General features: G+C 52.9%; 2 protein-coding genes across 2 annotated transcripts in view; one reads left to right on the top strand and one right to left on the bottom strand.

The window, feature by feature from the left end:
* Positions 1 to 645, bottom strand: part of LOC149367086 (tRNA pseudouridine(38/39) synthase) — a 30,042-nt gene extending 29,397 nt beyond the window's left edge. The window contains exon 1 of the mRNA XM_089554113.1: positions 410 to 645. Coding sequence (XP_089410239.1) covers positions 410 to 487 — 78 coding nt within the window. The 5' untranslated portion in view covers positions 488 to 645. The remainder of the gene's footprint in view (positions 1 to 409) is intronic.
* A 772-nt stretch (positions 646 to 1,417) lies between these two features.
* On the top strand, positions 1,418 to 17,668 carry Pgm1 (phosphoglucose mutase 1). Its single transcript, XM_089554105.1, has 7 exons — positions 1,418 to 1,737; positions 7,413 to 7,575; positions 10,068 to 10,255; positions 14,311 to 14,876; positions 15,853 to 16,156; positions 16,812 to 16,946; positions 17,423 to 17,668. The coding sequence occupies exons 1-7, from the start codon at positions 1,501 to 1,503 to the stop codon at positions 17,510 to 17,512; spliced, it is 1,683 nt and encodes a 560-aa protein (XP_089410231.1). The 5' UTR covers positions 1,418 to 1,500; the 3' UTR covers positions 17,513 to 17,668.
* Positions 17,669 to 19,486: the final 1,818 nt, after the last annotated feature.

Below are 19,486 nucleotides of genomic sequence, written 5' to 3'. Positions count from 1 at the left end.
CCGCGTGTTTCGGGTCAACAGCTGAATACCGTAACCACTGAACCACCGCGGCGGCTCAAAGGTGCGGCTAAGCACGTGGACAAAGCGAGCAGTGTCGCCCGAACAAGCTGGTGCGACCACCGCAGTGCATTTATCAGGTTTCACACATTGGCCACGACTTAGTTCCGTAGACCACAGCCATCGCCTCACTCACGAGATCTGTCTTGTCCGAATGTACGCACGCGTACGAATCGAAAGTGACGTACGAAATGCGGTATGTCTTCATACGTTTCTTTCAGATTTGTCTTTTTCATACGGCATCAGCATTCATAAACATCGAACACGTGCCGCTTTCGATGGCCGACATTATACTCCTGTCCTAACAGCGCTGAAACTCAAGGTCAAAAAGTAAAGCGCGTCAAGATTTTACCGATTTGTCGAGCAGCATGAGGCTCTCCTCGGACAGTTTTTCTTCACGGCGTTTACCGTGATTCTCGCGCACTTCCATCGTGGTGAAGAATGATATGATAAGTAAAGTTTGCGCGTAATCTTTAACCCCGTTTAAATCAAAGATGCCTACACTATGGCATTTAACGAACGAACGACAGCAATCACACGGGTAATATGCGCGCAGTCGTCAGACGGCACACGACAAAGTTGCCAAAAGCGGCCATGTTTAAAAATTGGCTACGTCTGGCTTTGACTTTGACAGCTGAAAAAAACCTAGTCAAAACACGGTTTCGGTTTTTGTTCAAGCGATGCCTGCATGAGGAAGCCTAACTGCTGCGTACTTTATCTACAGTTAAAGATACGTTTTCTCCTCAATGTCCGTGTGCAGTGTCTTGGTCTGCAAGCTTTTGAAAAAAATTACACAACACGGCTGCCTATGTTTTGTTTTGATACAGTCTTGTTTTGTTTTGTTTTGATACGTTTTGTTTTGATACAGTCTTCCGTAGACGTCGCTCAACTGGCAGTAGTCACAGAAGCGATATTTCATAATTTGGCCTCCTCTTCTGGCACGCACGGGAAAATTCTGCCTTAACAAAATGTTTGTTGCACCTGCTACAAAAGAAATTAATATTTATGCTCAAAGGTCGCACGACAACCGCGAATATTTATACCTTTAAATACTTATAGCTGAGTTTTGTCGCTATAAGTATTATAAGGGATCCTGACACGCGCGTGTCAGGATCCCTTGCCTTTTGTTTTAAGCTAGGAATCTGCGAAGACTTTCAGAACTAACGGCATTCTGGAACCTATGAAGTAGTTCGTGTTTAGTGGGGCAAACTCGCACACCAGCTACGCTTAAGTATAGCTCAATATTCTTTCCTGAGCATTTTTTTGCGCAGAATTACATCGCGTGCTAAAGCTGCAGAGCTGGCAAATCCGCCAGAGCCACGCGATCGTGGCGCCCCCAGGCGTTGGTCGCGCGCGCACGTTTAGAACGAGCGAAAACGAATGAGAGAGACGTTGTTGGAGGCAAGACGTCCGCATTGACCCTCAAAAAGACGTCTGCTCGCGATGCCGGTCGAGGTGGTGCAGACGACGCCCTTCGATGGCCAGAAGCCCGGCACCAGCGGGCTTCGGAAACCCACCAAGACGTTTATGCAGCCCAATTATACGGAGAACTTCGTGCAGGCCATCTTCGACTCGATTGGGCCCGACCTGCAGGGGTGCATGCTCGTCGTGGGCGGTGATGGACGCTACTTCGTCAAGGAGGCTACGATGAAGATCGTTCAGATGGCCGCCGCGAACAAGGTGCGTGTCTGCCGCAACTTGGCTAGTTCTCACCTGACGCCCACCGGCGTTCCAAGCTGCATGCGCTTGGTATCAGCGCGCCGGCCGGCTCGCGTTGTCGAGTTTGTTTACAAACAGAGCTATGGTCAATTCAAGCAGCGGATATGACAGATAGGCTGTGATAAGTCTGCAACAATGCTGCGCGGTAGCCTGTGTTTAGAGTGTTTGCTTGTTCCGAGTGAGCGCACGGCTGTCTGCATACGTGGATCTTTGTCTTGTTTGGTAAAACGAATACGACGCCGCTTTTGTCAGCTGGCATGCAGCGATGTCTCGGGTGTTGAAACCGGCGAAAAGCGTACGGAAGCGCGCTACGTGATTGGAGAGGGGTCACGTGACCACTTGCCGGCGCGCCCTTATCGAGTTGTCAAGACGCGGCGCACGTAATCAACTCCGCGCGCCGACGAAGTATGTGCGACCATAGCCTCCTCTATTGTGCAACCTTTGTCAAAATTAAGTTAGAGCCCAAACGGGTTCGCTTCTTGGCCAACGCTGTGCGGTTCGTTATGTATCCTTAACATTTTAAATCTCGAACGTTGGAGGAACTAGGGTCCACCCCATTCCGAAGGTGGACTTCAGGGATGCGACGAGATGGCTACGGTTGCTTAGTAGCGAACCCACTGGCCTCCGTACTTTTGACAACAGCTGCCCTATGGACATTAAAACTCCTATGGACGTCTTGCGGACGTTCAGAAAGTCCACAGGACGTCCATGGGAGTTCCAGTGCCCATTGGGTGTACATTCAGCTGTACGGGATTATTTAAACGTTTATTAACGTGCGGATATATATGTTTCGTTCGTGTGAACTTCGGACGTGGGTTTGCCCGCCTTTGTACCTCGCAATCTGTCCCGGTGTTCGAATCCTGAAGGAAGTGTGGTTTACTGTCAGTTTATTGTCAGTGAAGCATTTTGAGAACGACGCGTGAGCCGAAAGCTGCCTTAGTGGCATATCAGGGGGATTTGAGTAAATTTCACTCGTTTGGGATAACGGTGGGTGCATATACGGCACAGAGGCGACGGTGTTGTCATTAGGGCAAGGCAGCTTCTCACGTGCTAAATTTTGATTCATTCGAATACATGAACGCCAACTGTGGACCATATCGCATGCAGCAAATGCACCTTACACGTAAAAGGAAACGGAGCAGGCTCTCGATTGTCAGTGGTGCGCATTCCAGCTGGAATGGCGTTTCCAGTTGGCTCCAGCTGGGAAGGATTCCAACTGGATACGATTTACAGTTCAGTCGGCCATATTTCGACAGGGGGCTGCTGAAGCCCTCCGCGAGAATTAATAGCGAAACCATGAAATTTGACGAAAAGTCCAGTATGCGTGACGCACATATAGGACCGGCGCTCAAGAGTCGCCCCTAACAATACGCCGATAATAGCGTGTCTTGTTTATTTTTTGAGGTTTAACGCCCTAAGGCGACTCAGGCTATGAGGGACGCCGTAGTGGAGGGTTCCGGATAATTTCGACGTGCACTGACATCGCAGTGTACACAGGCCTCTAGCATTTCGCCTCCATCGAAATGCGATCGTCGCGGCTGGGATCGAACCCGCGTCTTTCGGGTCAGCGGCTGAGCACTATAACCACTGAGCCACCGCGCCGGCAATAGTCTCTCGAGGCTCTACCGATTGTGCACCTACAACAGATATATCTCCCCCGCCCCACTGTAGATAGAGCCGAACATTAGAACAAAAAAAATTACAAATGATGTATGTTTTATTATAAACATTAGTTTAACGTTCCAAATAAACATTGTTTTGATATAGTCTCCTAAACGTTATGCTTGAACCATAATTATAAAACATCACAAATGTATTTAAAGCACTGGGTACCAGAACGTGTTCCACTGTTCATAGAGTAAATATATTTCTCAACTAGCAATACTTTCAACCGCGGCGGTCGAATTTCGATGTAGGCGAAATTCTAGAGGCCCGTGTACTGTGCGACGTCAGTGCACGTCAAAGAACCCCAGGTGATCGAAATTTCCGGAGCCCTTCACTACGGCATCCCCTCATAGCCTGAGTCGATTTGGGACGTTAAACCCCATTAAACCAAACCTAAACCTCTTGCATTGTGCCAGCATGCCATAGATTTCATGCAGCCCAATTATTTTGTTTGAAATCTTGGCGTATTCCCATTCTCCACTTACGGGACACCCCTCATAATTTGGCAAAGTGGTAATATAAACTTGACTCCTCGGTACCCGATCGGAGTCGAGTGTACACGAGATGCATGTCATGCTGCGTTGTGGAGCCCAAGTGTCGCCATTGCTGTTGGTCCTTGTAAAGCGTTAAGCTTGGTACCTTTACAACTGGCGATCGAGCCTGCTTGCTCGTGCGGAGTTGCTTTACCGCTTTCTAGGACGTTGCATTTATGCTATCGAAATGTTCAATTAATGTTAGGGAACTGTTTTATTTCTAACATTGCAAAACGAAAGAACATAAAGTATATTGATGTTTGACCAAAACGAAAATGTAAGATATCGCTGCAATGTTTCGGCACCACCTGAGCCATTGCATCAAAACTGTTTGTTTCGTGTGTCAAATCTGAAACCGCCTTATCGGTTACGCCTACGCTTTATCGCCGCCAACTCGTCTGGAGCGCACAAGAGTTGTTTATACGGCCTTCGGCACGTCTGCACAACACGCGCGTATCTAACGGCAGCGTCGCAGCCGCTTCAGCGCCAGCCACACTAAAGTACAAAAAAAAAAGCAGACGGCAACACTCGGATTTCTCGCAAAAGGGCTCGTGACGTCATAAAAGGCAGCCTGGGTGCTGCCTCCTGGCGTCATGCCCTGGCACCGTTGCAGCTGGCGCTATGTCCCGGCCTTTACGACGAGCTGGGTCGAAAGAAGCCAGGGTGCTGCCGGGTCAACAGGGGTGCACTGCAACTCTTTCTTTCTCTCCAGCCATCATTCTCCAAATCTTGGAACACCTTTCTCCTTGGCTAGGGTCTCTTTTTAGGCTTCGGTCGGGGAGGGAAAGCAGGCCTGGTGGATTGCCAGGACGGAAGTTATATCGCAGGCCTGACGCTGAAGTGTCAAGCGTTGCGGCCAATGACCTTAAGTGTCTTTCGGTACGAACGGAAGCTGTGAAGTCCTGAGCATCGCACTTTAAAGGGTCTCTGAAAGGGGCTCTCAATAAAGTTGCGGTATGCCTGGGATCTTAAAGGACGCCGTTCCACGAATATCCTCCAGCAGGAATTTCTTTAATGCGCTTTCTAGAAGCTGTGTTATCTGTAGTCAAGATTCGAATTTCAGCGCCTTCGCGCCTTTCCCTTTCCCCGTCACTTTTCGCGCGCTGAAAGGTCGGCGCTTCTCCGTCGACGCGCACGGGAATTCCCCGAAAGGTGGGAAGGAGCTTCCTGGCCCGCCGAAGCAGTGCGGCTGACTGGCCACAACATGGAGGAAGGAAAGAACATGGGCCACAACCATGGTACCTGCGTGACGTCAGAAAGAATCTAACCAATAGCCATCTTGTAAACGGCATACGCAGGAGCGCAAAACGGAGAAAGGCGCGAGCATGAAAAAGCCGCCGGAAAGGGCTCGCCAACTTTCGCGCGTTATTGCGGGTTCTCTGCTGCATGTAGGAGTGTATTATTTGGCTCTCGTTTTCACGACACCTCATTGCAGTGATTGAGAGAGTGTACGTCCTCTCGCACCCGCCTCGGCTTCGGGAGGTGGTGGGATTCGACTGGATCCCGCCGCCGGTTTTCTCAAAATGGGTTCAAGCTATGCCCCGGCTTGGTGCTCGCCTTCCTAGAGTTGTATTGCTTGGGAAAGGAGCCTGCGCATTCAAACCCCGTCACTGGGCAAAGCGTCACAGGGCCTTGTGGTGTGTCAGAGACCTTTTAATGCTGCCAGACAGTTTGGCCCCTCGCAGTTATCTCACCTTTATAGTTTGGCGCGGAAAGACGCATTTTGAGGCAGAATACTGTAGTAGCGGCTTGTTCTTTCTGCGTTTCCGTAAAATGGACGAATTTCTGTTTTGAGCTGAATTCAGCTCAAAACAGAAATTTCGTTTCGCCAAGCTTGAGATCATGCATCCGCGCGCCATGGTCGGTCGCGCGTGGCAATGCCGTTTTCCATGTTGGCCGTCGCCCATGTGGGCCTGGCACAGTCCACTGACGTTTATCGACCGTATTTTTTTTCTTTTTTTGGCGGCAATTGACAGCTCCTTGCTGGAATAAGCGCCTACCCGGCTACGGGGCTGGGCAGAAGAAAAAATGACGGACGATTTAGCGTGGCCATGTCAAATGAGAATCGGCAGAGGCGCGCTTGCTGGACCTGTCCGCGAAACGCTGTCACGGGACGACTTCGCGTTAGAGGCCGCTTTTTTTTTATTGCGAAAGCAATACTACTTGCACTTTCACGCCTTTGCCGTGCCGCGGCGGTGACCACCATTGACCTTTAGCTGAACCCTGTGTGACGTCATGCGTGACGAAACGCCGAAGAACTGAGCGACCATCTCGCGCCGTCGAAAGAAGCGGCGGTGGCCACCACCGGCGCCTAACTCCCGCGCTCTCCACTAGGAGCGCAACAGGTGTTGTGACGTCACGCCGAAGGGCTGAGGGCCCAACTCGCGCCGTCAGCGAGCAGTGGCGGTGCCAACCACAGGCGGCTTAACATCTGCTTCGCGACGATGCCGCCTAGCGCTAAGGCAGCTCGTCGTAACGAACGGAGGAAACGACAGCGAGCTACAGAGACGTGCAACGATTCGCTCAAGCTAGGAAACGACTGCGGACTGAAGAAACGGATGAAGTTGCTTTCGCAATTTCTGGGCTTAACCAAGCTGAGCCTCTGCCAATTTTTTTCGTGTCTTGATTGGGCCCTATATATAGCTCGACGTTTGGCCGCAATTTGCACGTAGATTTTGTCGCCGCGTGTTCGCACGCCAAGCAGGTATACCGTCAAGCCAAGAAAGGCGCCGTTCGGCTCAGAGTTCATATCTGGCGTGCCTTGCATGCTTCAGTGTCCGGCGCCGTTCGAAGCTCACCTATACATGTCGAAAGTGATCCCACAGTGAATGTGCAGACGTCAATTCACTCACCTGGTGTGAAGAAGTCTTGACGGCGTTTACGGTCTGCATGCGCCAGTCGTGCACTAAGCTTCGCCTTTGCCACATTGCTCGCTGTGGTCTCATATAGCTGACCAGCGGGCAGTATGGCGAGGTCCAGCCCAGCAAACCAAAAACCTCTCAGAGACGTCTAGCTCGACGTCTCTGAGAGGTTTTTGGTTTGCTGGGAGGTGGGAAATGTGCTCGAGTACCATCTCATACCCATGGGAGAAGAGGTCAGCCGTTTCACAGGGAAAGCTGTAATAGCTTTGGCTTAGCAGCTAGCGGCCATCCACCACTGTGGGCAGATGGCGACTGAATGTAATTGAGTTGAATTGAATCGCCACTTCCCAACTGTGGTTGACGGCGGCGGGTGGCCGAGCTGGCTTTGGAAGAACCCAGAAAGTGACGTCAGCAAGAGTTTGTAGGACGAGGGCTAAGGCATGCGCAACATGAGGGTGGTCCTACGGCAGAGTGCGGGGCTCTACGTCTGAATCAGTTATAACAGCTTTCGCTGATTCATGTGCTAAGCCGGCGAGGGTATAGCTTTATATATTTTTTTCTTTCTCTTGCGGCGCAGGTTGCTCACCTGGTGATCGGCCAGAACGCCATGTTCTCTACGCCCGCCGTGTCGTGCGTGATCCGCAAACGCAAGGCCCTGGGTGGCATCGTGCTCACCGCCAGCCACAACCCGGGTGGCATCGACGCTGACTTCGGCATCAAGTTCAACACCGCCAACGGAGGTACGTACTGTATGCGACCCGTCCATGTGAATCGTGGCACCTTCCGTCGTGCTAGCGACGACGTGGAGATTGTGCCGCTGCTGTAATGGACGAAAAGAAAGAGGGGATGCGTGCGTTTCGCATATCCAGCTTCTGCAGCACATTATAGTAGTAGTAGAAGACCTTTATTCGGCCATAATTTACAGGCCGAGCATGTCGACCGCCTGGGCGGCCAGAAGTCGCTGTTCTTCCTCCCCTTCAGCGCCAAGCCAGTCGAGCCAGGTGGTGATGGATAGAGAAGGTGGAGGGTAGGAACCCGACTGCCGAGCAGCCGGACAATAGAAGAGGCAATGGGTCAGGTCCGCATAGACACAGGGACAGCTGGGACAGGAAGGGTCCGATCGATAGCGATAGAGAAAGAGGCGGGACGGGGTGGCAGAAAACTATAGTTAACGTAAGCCACGCGATGTCGCAATAGCCCTTCATCCTGCAGCACACCTCAACCTTGAACTTCCCGAAATTCAGCGCGGTGCTAGGACACACTTCTGCGACGTCCTTATTGTACAAGTAATGGACTTGGCGTACTGTTACTTGGCTGCTTCTCAAGCTGAACTAGGAAATGTGCCCCATGGTGGCAAAAGTGCCGTGTGTAGTGACGCGCTTGGGGGAGAAGCAGTGTGAGTCAAAGGGCCTGTGACCACCCTCCGGTCGCAAACACTCTCTACCGCTCTTGGAGCGAGCCTCCTCTCCTTCCGTTCCCTCCTCGAGGTTTTTCTCTCCCGCTCCTCGTCGAGTAGGCTCGGCAAGGCAAAATCACCCCTTCCTTCTCCGATGTTAGCCGGAGGCGTGGTGTCTGTGGAGTGCGTCACATGCCTACGTCATGGCCCCGCCTTCAATAGAATTCTTTTCTTGGTTTTTGCTACTGGGTCTGTTCGAGGGGAGAGGGGGGGCGCTGCGGGTTTCCTAACACCCTGTCTGTTTTGCTCTTTGGGTCTCCTCGCGGTGTTTCGCCGCTAGACTTGTTAGCGAGCGCATCCTTTCATACATCTGTTTGTCATTCCCAGTTAGCGAGCCACCTTTTCATTTTTTTTTAGGCCTCCCCACCGTTTCACGAGTGGAGAGGCGGAAGTCGGTTGTGTTCGAAACACACTGCGAAGCGGGGACCCGGCAACCGCCCGTTTGCTTTTCTCCATGTGTGTTTGTGTTCTGTGTTTTTGTGTCTTTTCTCCGCTCCAAAGCCAAAGTCATTCATTGGAGTCGAGGCGTACGCAAGATGCACGAAGGATAAGCGGTGTTTGTGCGGAGCGGTCAAGTGGGCGAGCGAGGGAAAGGCTCTGCTGCACTAGTAATTAAACCCTTGTTTTGGGGGGCTTGCATAGAGGAAAAAAAAACTGAGAAGGGAGCGCGCACGCAGAGCGTCTCGTGACGTGATCACGGCGGGGGGGGGGGGGGCGAACCAACTCACTCTAGTTCAAGGCTGTCGCCGTACGCTCCCTCCGCAGTTTTTTTTTTTTGTTCCTTCATGCGGGTTTGTAGGCATGTGCAAAACAGAAGGCGCTGCGGAAAGCGTTGTGCAGACGACGCGACGCCAAGGCTACGCCCAACCTCCTCCCGTCAGTCAGAACGATGCACCATTGGAGTGCCTTTAGCGAAAGTAACCCCCATGACGTCAACGGGGTTCAGAGTAGTGGGGCGGGGACGTTTTTGTTGAAGGAAAGAACGAACGGGCTTTGATTTGAATTTTTGCAGCTTTTCGGGGCGCGCATGGCTCTAGTATTTTGCAGAGGTTATCTTCGATGCCTCATCTATGCAGTGGGCTTGTTTTTCAAAAATGTCCGGACCCTGGTCAGTGGCCCTTTAAAGCAGTTCCATAACATTGAAAGTGAGGACAACTGATAACCTTTCATACTCAACTCGAGACAGAGGACGGTGGGTAAGGAGTCGGTGGGATTCGTCCTGCCTTGAGCTGAGCTGAATTGTCCCAAAATGGGAATAAAAACAGCTTAGCCACATAAGGAAAAAAAATGTAAAGCAGTCCAGCGTTGCCCTGCTGTGGAAGAGTGCTTGTCTTGCTGACTATATTCGGATACAACTCGAACGCAGCGGCTTTTTCCCCGTCAAAGGACCCTCTTGCAACCAGTGGGCACTGAACCTCCCCTGGACGTCCCGGGGACGTTGAGGATGTCTTCAAGATGTCCAAGGGACGTTCTGTGCCCATTGGGCAGCCAGTGGCCTCGGCCGATTCTCGTATCCCTACCGGCGTAACAGTGCAGGGAGTCACAAATGAAAGAGAGTCCCCTTCCTCCATGGTCGGGGATGATCCCCTCCCTGCATTGTCACATAGGGACGGTTATGAGTATCGGTCGACACCGAGGAGTTCCATTGACGGGGAAAAGCCGTTGCGTTCTTAAGTTGTGTCAGACTATACCTGCCTGTTGGGTGCGGCCTCGAAATATCGCTGTTGTTTTAAACGCCGTTCCATCCGGATGCGCCTGCGCCTCTCTGCTGCGCAGGTCCCGCGCCGGAGTCTGTGACCAGCGCCATCCACGTGGTGACGACGTGCATCCACGAGTACCGCATCTGCCCCGAGGTGACGCCCGATCTGGGCCAGCTGGGCTCGCAGACCTTCGACGTCGAGGGCCGCCCTTTCACCGTTGAGGTGATCGACTCGGTCGCCGACTACGTCGAGCTCATGAAGGAGGCACGTGTCTTTTCTTCTGCGCTGGTCACGGTGGGGTGTTGCTGCAAAACAAGGAGACATCAGCCGTCTGGTCTTTGCCTTTTTAAGAGTGGAAGCCCGCCAACGCGCTTCAAAGCTTCACTAGGCTCGTCAACACCGCGCTTCGCGTGGGCCACCCCTCGGCGCCGCCGCGGCGCGCGCTACGTCGCCACTCCTCCTCGCCACCGGTTTACCCCTCGCCGCTGCCGCGCGGTCGCCGCCGCCGTCCCAAGAGGAGAAGGTTCTTTCGCAAGGCGTTGCGAGAACGCGTGAGCGGCGGCGGCGGCCGTAGAAGAGGCGCAGACATTCGCCATGGAAGGAGGAGGAAAAGAAGACCCAGAAGTGGTAGCGACGGAGTTGGCTACTGCGCGCTCGCCTCCTCGCCACCGTTTGCCGTTTCGTTGCAGCCGCGTGTTTACCGCAGTTGCTACGCATGCGGAAGGAGGGCTAATAACGCGCTTGCCTACACCGTTATCGTGGTGCTCCCAGTGGATTGTGGGCGAACTGCGACAGCCATGACGTCAAACAAAGCACAACTGCAGCTTTTCGCTTGTATATCCAGGCTTAACCAGAGCTAAGCCACTGCGGATTTTTTCTTTAGCATCCTCCTGCGCCCGCAGTTTTGGTTATGTGCTCGCCTCTAGAAAGACTTTGCCTAGAGGATGTTGCTGGCGTCTCTGAGTTTCGTGCCTGCTCCGATCGCATTGTCCACTGGGGTCGGCCTGCATTGCGGGAGGGAAGAGGTCTAGCTTACGGCAGCGCCGCTTCGTAGGGGCCGACATGGCAGGAGCCTCTGAGATGTCCTTCATTTTGTTCCGGTTCTGATTGTTTTCTGGATTGCGGTGGGGAGCGGGCGACAACGTCTCACCGCCAGTCGAAATTATCGTTGTCTAGCGGGCCTGGCGACCAGCGCGATTCTCTCTGGTTAGGTGATCGACAGGACAAACTCTCGAAGGTTTCCGAAGGCGCGGTTCTTTATGAATTGCTGTTTTTGAGCATCGTCTAGCTGTAGGCATGGGAGCTGTTTCTGATGGGCGGTGCTCGTGTGCACATCTTCCGTCGTACTCAGAGCCGCCATCTAGACGACATCTCGACGACTTGCTGAAATTCATGATGTTTATGCACAGCTGCTTCTCAAGATCAACTCCTTAACCACTTCTGAGGTCTTCAGGGGGCGCTGTCGGGGGTATCGGGAACGGTGAAAATCTCGAGGGCTTTGTGGGACTCAAGGGGTGCCTGCAGGGGCTGTGCGCACACCTAGTAGGCTGACCAGCAGTCTCCTGTAGTCAGGGATGCAGTGGCAAGGATGGCCGGTGAAGGCAAGCTGCGTGGCGAGACGAACGCGGAGGGCTCGCGGACGCGGTCGGAAGATGCGTTCAGCTAGCTCCGTGAGGTTACTGCCAGTGCGTCTCCAAGCCGCAGTCCAGGTACATGTGGAGGTCGGCCGAGGGCAGGCGTCTTCTAGAGAGGCTACGGCCTGCGTGATCAGGGTGCGCAGGGTTCCTCGGCGACATTTGGTCCTGGAGTGCGGATAAGGGGGGGGGGGGATGAGTCTAGGGGGTTTCGGCACTTTGAAGTATTGTAAAAAAAATGCACAGGGACACCTATAATTGCATTGTTTGTTAGGAGAGCCGTAGCATTCAAGCTGTTGGTGCGTTTGCCGGAAATGACGTCACTTCCGGTCCGGTGACGTCATTTTTATTCCTCTAGTCAATAGTGAGTATTATGACCGACGACACTTTTTTAGAGCGGTAGCTCTACTAACTGCGAATCTCGAGTTTCAGTTCGGTAGGTCATCTGACAATGAAATGACTTCCGGACTTTTCATAGATTTCATAGCAACAGCCTTAGTCAGATGCGAAGCATACTTTGGCTATGGCCAATGCGATGCTATTGGTAACGACCCTGATCGTTAACCAACACTGTCCCACCCGAACTCCCAAAATTTGACCCACCCCAACCCCCGAAAATTGACCATCGATTCGGGCAAAAATCGATATCCAGGCTGATTTGACTATGGACAATCAGATGGTGACCTCCAACCTTGGCCCACCTCCACCTTCCAAATTTGATCTCGAATTTGGACCGAAATCAATGTCCTACCCCCAAAATCTGACCTTCTCAAATTTGGACCAAAACAGATATCTAGGCTAATTTGACCGCGGGCAATAGATGGTGACCTCCATATTTGGCCTTGGTCATTTCCAAATTTGGCCCACCCCCGAAATTTGTCCTCTAATTTGGAATTTGACTATGGACAACACGATGATGGCCTCCAAATTGGCCTTGGCCATTTAAAAATTTTTCCTACCCCAGAAATATAACCTTCTCTAATTGGGACTAAAGCCGATATCTAGGCTAATTTGACTATTTGGGATACGATGATGACCTCCAAATTTGGCCCACCCCCGAAATTTGACCTCGAATTTGGCCCAAAATCGATATTCAGGCCAATTAGACTATAGCAAACATGATGATGACCTCCAAATTTGACCGTGGGTGATTTGACCTGGGCTAACTGGTTAAAATTTGCAACTGAATACTTAATCTGAGTGCATATAACGGCCACAAACAGGTCAAGCCAGGAGATAAAAAAACAGCAGAATCATAGCACAGCAAGAAAAAAAAGCAGTCGCTCGACCGTTAAACGAAGTTAAACCACTGTCGTTTTTCCTCTGATGTGGCTTTTAAAGAGGTACGGAACCAGCCACCTGGTCTTATGCACTTACGGTAGCTGACTTACTCGAGCCAGTGTGCATTGGCGCTAGCTCTTGACAAAGGGGCACTTCCTGTCTGTTTTAATGCGAAGGCATTACATGTCCCATTAGCACAAAAGCCGCTGTCTGCCGCCGTCCACAGCACGAAATTCGGATCATATCAGAGCGCCTGTGTACGCGTATGACGTCACATCTAAGCGAACATGGATAGTCATGAATGACGAAACGTAACGCACTAAAGGAAGCTGTAAGCGAACGCTAATAACCAGGCTGGTTAATTAATCTTGAATACTTTTAACTGTTACTGTTAGGCTCCTTAATAACTGAGAGGCGTGTAAGTAGCCCACCGCAAGTTATATCTATCAGTTTTTACAATTTCGAAAAACCCTCGGCGCTGTGACCTAACTAATTTTAACTACGCCGCGCCAGAATACATGCTCTTTCGACAAGCTAGCAGGCGAAGCAACCTGTCCAGTGCAACTCGTCGAAATAGCCAAAATATGATGGACCACAGTTGCGACGGTAACCGCGTGTTTGAAATTTAGGAACTGATATGGTATTACTTATGGCGAGCTACACGCCTCTTAGTAGTTAAGGAGCCTAGCAGTAATATTTAACTATTCAATGTTAACCAGCCTGCTAGTTAGCGCGTCTTAGGTATTCTGACGTACTACACCGCTCACAATGCTATGCCGAAAAAAGCGCCCTTCTAATTCATGTGGGGTTTTAATAGGGGGGCAAATACGTTCTCCCGCAGTTTATCGCTATTGAGGTTCAAGACCTCCTGACCCCACCCCGTGGTTGCGTACGCTACCGAACGCACGTCGACCACGGCGGGCCTTGGTCTGCGGGAACAAAGGAACGACACTGTGGCTGACACAAGCAAACATGTATTGCTACTACAATAACGCCAGCTAGGAACAAAATACTCTAAGGAATCGAGGTCGTCTGATTCACCAGCATGGTTACGAGCGAATGTTCGCCCACGCTCGGGTAAGGGATACTACGCGGACGGACGGGACGAGACGCGGAAAAACGTTCCTCCTCACGAGGCCTCGCCCCGCTGGAGGAAAGAGCGCCGCGCCCGAACGTAAGCGCGCCAAGATTCCCAGTCAGAGAGAGCTCTCTCCCGCGCGCGTGCGCAGTAATCACGCCGTCCGTGGCGCTTGCATTGCTGCGACGCAGGCACCCTCTCTTGCTAGTTAAGGTGACTTACTAGGGAGGGTGCATCGCGGGAAAGCGAACCAAAGGGACGAGTAGGGCGCGCCCTCACACTCAAAAAGCTTGAAACACCGTGTGTATTGATTGGTGCTGCCGCAGGTGTTCGACTTCGACGCACTGCGCAAGCTGATCGTGGGCAGCGAGGAGCGGCCCCCGTTCCGGCTCCTGCTGAACAGCATGTGCGGCGTCACGGGGCCCTACTGCCGGCGCATCTTCTCTGCCGAGCTGGGCGTTCCGCTGGAGGACTGCCGCAACAGCGAGCCGCTGCCGGACTTTGGGGGCAAGCACCCGGACCCGAACCTGACGTACGCCAAGGAGCTGGTGGACGACATGAGAAACGGCACCTACGACATGGGCGCCGCGTTCGACGGCGACGGGGACCGCAACATGATCCTGGGCCAGGGCGCCTTCTTCGTGACGCCGTCCGACTCGCTGGCCGTGCTGGCGGACCGCATGCACGCCATCCCCTACTTCCAGGCGACGGGCATCCGGGGCCTGGCGCGCAGCATGCCCACCGCGGGCGCCGTGGACCGGGTGGCGGCCGCCAAGGGGCTGCCCATGTACGAGGTGCCCACCGGGTGGAAGTTCTTCGGCAACCTCATGGACGCCGGACGCCTCTCGCTCTGCGGGGAAGAGAGCTTCGGCACCGGCTCTGACCACGTCCGGTACGCGAGGGCCTCTGTCTCATATGTGCACCACAAACCAATAACCGTATCTTGCCCCCTCCAGACAACACCTTAGATAAGGCGGAGGAGACCACCTACTGGTTTGGTTTATGGGGTTTAACGTCCCAAAGCGACTAAGGCTATGAGAGACGCCGCAGTGGAGGGCTCCGGAAATTTCGACCACCTGGGGTTCTTTAACGTGAACTGACATCGCACAGTACACGGGCCTCTTGAATTTCGTCTCCAAAGAAATTCAACCATCGCGGCCGGGATCGAACCCGCGTCTTTCGGGTCAGCAGCCGAGCACCGTAGCCACTGAGCCACTGCGACGGCACAGGAGATCACCTACTGCAGACTCAATCCTTCATGGCTCCTTACTTACTATCAAAATTTTAGCCCTGTGATGACTAGTCCCGTTGAATATTTGCAATCAGATGACTGTTACGAATGTCCTGTTGCACATGGATATCTCCAGTGTTGTGGCCGCCGCGGTGGCTCAGTGGTTATGGTGCTCGACTGCTGACCCGAAAGACGCGGGTTCGATCCCGGCCGCGGCGGTTGAATTTCTATGGAGACGAAATACTAGAGGCCCGTGTACTCTGCGATGTCAGTGCATGTAAAGAACCCCAGGTGGTCGAAATTTCCGCAGCCCTTCACTACGGCGTCCCTCATAGCCTGAGTCGCTTCGGGACGTTAAACCCCATAAACCAAACCAACCAGTCTCCAGGGTTGTGTCCATTCGAGGCATGTAGCTTTAGGTAAACAAGACGAGCTAACATTACCATGGTAGACGTGTGACTGTTCTATGCAGTCCTGGCTATAGCAAGGACAACGGAAGGAGTTAGTTGGCACTTCTTGACTTCAGTGAAGTCAGTGCTCTGCACAGCCAAGCGTTCCTGATGGTTACTCAGTGTCTCGGTCGGCCCCTAGAACTGCACTAACCTTAGCACCGTGTTCTTTTGAACTGTTCTTGCAGGGAGAAGGATGGCATGTGGGCGGCGCTGGCGTGGCTCTCGGTGGTGGCGCACAGCGGCCTGGGCGTCCGGGAGCTGTGCGAGGCGCACTGGGCGCGCTACGGGCGCAACTTCTTCACGCGCTACGACTACGAGAACTGTGAGACGGGCGCCGCGCACGAGATGATGCAGCACATCGAGGGCCGCATGGCCGACCCGGCCTTCATGGGGCGCCGCTTCCTCTGTGACGGACACGTCTACACCGTGGGCCGCGCCGACAACTTCGAGTACACCGACCCCGTGGACGGAAGCACCTCCTCCAAGCAGGTATACATACGCCTTTGGCAGTGGCACGGAGGAGTGGAGGGAAACCTTAAAGTCGACGCGATAGTTCGAGGTTACACAAACCGAGCGAGCGACGACAAGGGGGAAACCAACACTATTCCGAACAGCTACGGTGAGCTCACGATGTTTTGGAAGTTATAGCGGCGTAAATACCCGCTTCCCCACAAGACACTCACATGACATCAGGCAACTACATGGAGACGGCTACAAACAAACTCATACCCAAGTCGCTACATATACAGTAAGATTTGGCCTATGCAATACACTCCAGAATGCGTGTGGTGCGGAGAGATAGCCACCCTCTACCACTCCACATGGGGCTGTCGGGCTAGCCCGATAGAGCCCAAAATTACAAACCCGTCAGTCGAGCAGTGGGAGGAGCTTCTGTCCAGCTCCGACCCGCAAGATCAGCTTGCGCTGGTTGAGCGGGTCGAGGAGGCAGCAAGAACCAATGGGATCCACATCACGTAAGTAACGCCTCAGGCTGCTGGCAAAAATTCCTTGCGGCATAACATTATGTGATGTGCAGTCGCACTCGGCGTCACCTGCAACGCAGCACAGCATCGTACGTTACGGCGTTGCCATAGCGCTGTCGTCATAACGCAGTTAACCTACCAGTTAACCGCCTTGTGTGCAGGGCCTGCGCATCGTGTTCCGGGACGGGTCTCGCGTCGTGTACCGGCTGAGCGGCACCGGCAGCTCAGGGGCCACCATCAGAGTCTACGTAGACAGCTACGAGCCGGACCCGGAGAAGTGCAAGCAAGACTCGCAGGTGATCCTCTCTTCCCCCCCGCCCCTCATCTTTTCGTTTGCCTCCATTGAGAAACAGAATGTAGCCCTGACGAAGCCCGTCTCGAGAAGTGTACGCCGGTAGACATTGACTTTGATTGGAAAACATTGCTTCTGTATCGCGGCCTTGCGTAGCGTGACGGCAGACGGTGTTATAGGTGGCTAAACCATCATGTCTGAGATTCTTTGGTTGTTGCGCAGCTTACTTGGTTGCTCGCGGGCCGTAGCTTCCACAGCACTCTCAGCTATACGTGTTCCTCCTTTGCTGATAATCTCGAGCTCTGTCGGCAGGTAACGCTTAAAAGACGCTGGAGAGTGATCCCGGTTCGGCAAGATTTCTGTGCCCATAGATCCAGCGCTGGTGCTCTTTGTGGTATATGGAAACAGCCCACCATTTTATTCTAAGGACGTGTTTTTTCCTTGACGATGATGTACCGTATCCTCCTCCTCCTCCCGCAGACGATGCTGCGGCCCCTGGTGGCCGTGGCGCTGCACATCGCCCAGCTCCGCCAGTTCACTGGCCGCGGCAGGCCAACTGTCATCACGTGAACACCGCCGTCAGTCATCCCGCCCTACAAAATGTGCCGCTGAAGCTGCCAAAAAATGAGGGACACTGGGAACCAGCAACAGCGCCTGTGTGTGTGCCCGCTCCCCTCCCCTCCTACACTCCTTCTAGAGGCAATAAAGTGTGGTTCTTGCTTTGGACACGTGTGCCTAGTCTGCGTGACTCCTGCACGTCAATGGTGTCGACTGACTGTCATGAAGTCATTGCCAGAGGAGCCTTTGTGGCGTTCACTGCTCGTTCGGTAGGCGCCATTTTTGGGCATGCAGATTGCGCAGACCTGTGATATGGGTGTTAATGACCTCCTAATTGAAATCAAAATGAAGAAATTGGGTTGGTAAGGGCATGTAATGCGAAGGCAAGATAACCGCCGGTGCTTGTAACTGAATGGATTCCAAGAGAAGGCAAGCGTACCAGGGGGCGGCAGAAAGCTAGGGGCGGGGATACGGTAGTTGCAGCAGGCAAAGGACAGGGTTAGACATGGGAGAGGACTTTGCCGTGCAGTGGACGTAATCAGGCTGATGGTGATGATGGTATGGGCAAGGAGTTTCAGCGCAGCAGCGCTATTATAAAATGAAGGTAACCATGATTATAGCAGCAGGAGCTGCGCTCTGTATAAAATTTCCGTAGGTGGGCTAGCCGAACGCAGCGGTGGACGATGAAATCTCGAAAGCACCGCTGAGCGTTGATACTTCTCATGAAAGGGAGCACCATCTGTGGTAGAAAAATAAAAGCTAACTTAAGAGCCGGTCAAGGTATCCTCCTTGGAGCTGGTGAACCGGGCAAGGGTGGTGCAGAAGCCAATGGGCTCCAGGAATGAGGACCCGCCGAAGCATTCATGTGGTCCCATGTTCATGCTATGATAAGTAGCCCGGCATTCCTGCCTACGACAGGCCTTGCAAACAGCCACGATAGCTCCAAGCACATGACATTCTGCAGCAAACGTGTTTTACCGCTGTGATCACGCTCACTGCTTTCATCGCATCATTCTCGTGCGCACTCATGCGCGCGCTCAGCACTCTCGATGATTCTCTGGCGCGTTGGAATATGCCGTTTGCAGCTCGGCTTTGAAAAGATTTCAGACTCCAAGCGCGCCGTTCAAAACTACGCCCGAGGTCGCACATAAGCATTCGCGGTATGCGAGGATCCTCCCGGACTCCATTCCTACTTGCACAGTCAGCATGGGGCCGTGCCCAATCCTCTCTCCCAGGCAGCGACTCTGCCCATAACGCCGTCCGAGAATTAACTTACCGGGCAGCGGGAGACAGGGAAAGCGGTTTTACCTTTCATTGCGAAAGCAATACTACGTCATGAACGGCCTTTTGCGTAGCGGCGGCCGGTAGCCACGTTTGACCTTTCGGTTTGGTTTATGGGGTTTAACGTCCCAAAGCGACTGAGGCTATGAGAGACGCCGTAGTGGAGGGCTCCGGAAATTTCGACCACCTGGGGTTCTTTAAAGGGCAACTCCGGCGATTTTTCGATGTGCATCGATTGAAATGAAATTTTAAGTCTGTATTCTTTATGATAGTCTGATGCATTATGTAAAATTTCGCACCTGAAACCAGCGTAGTTTTTCCGCAAGCGAATTTTGAAGACAAGCGCCCCTCGACGCGAGCGGCACCCACTGATCGAGCAACTTCTACAGGCCACCCTGTTCTGTGACGTCACTGGCGGGGCGGCGTGTCAAGCTGGTTAGGCGCGCGCTGGCGCTGCAGGGGAAAACTGAAAATTGGTTTTGAGGAAAGTAAATGACGCAGTAATGGACACCCCAACCGCGATGTAAGGGAGGAGTGAAAGAAGAAAGGAAGAAAGAGGTCCGTAGTGGAGCTCTCCGGAATTATTTCGACCACCTGTGCAATTTCGCGCCATCTCAACGTGCTTGATGTGATGTGTACGCCAGAGAGATGGGTCACGGCAACTTCTGAGGTGCTATGGGGTGCACAAATTCTTGATCTGTGACA

The sequence above is a fragment of the Amblyomma mixtum genome, chromosome 1, assembly GCF_055824585.1.
Source record: "Amblyomma mixtum isolate Tamu chromosome 1, ASM5582458v1, whole genome shotgun sequence".
NCBI lineage: Eukaryota > Metazoa > Arthropoda > Arachnida > Ixodida > Ixodidae > Amblyomma > Amblyomma mixtum.
The sequence above is the reverse complement of the archived record's forward strand: the minus strand, read 5'-3'. Positions and strand labels throughout refer to the sequence as shown.

Bases quoted from the DNA above. Each gene is read 5' to 3' on its own strand.
- Pgm1 (XM_089554105.1), top strand. From the start codon at position 1,501: ATGCCGGTCGAGGTGGTGCAGACGACGCCCTTCGATGGCCAGAAGCCC. The intron at 1,738-7,412 runs GTGCGTGTCTGC...CTTGCGGCGCAG, and splicing joins AGATGGCCGCCGCGAACAAG to GTTGCTCACCTGGTGATCGG. The intron at 16,947-17,422 runs GTGATCCTCTCT...CTCCTCCCGCAG, and splicing joins AGTGCAAGCAAGACTCGCAG to ACGATGCTGCGGCCCCTGGT.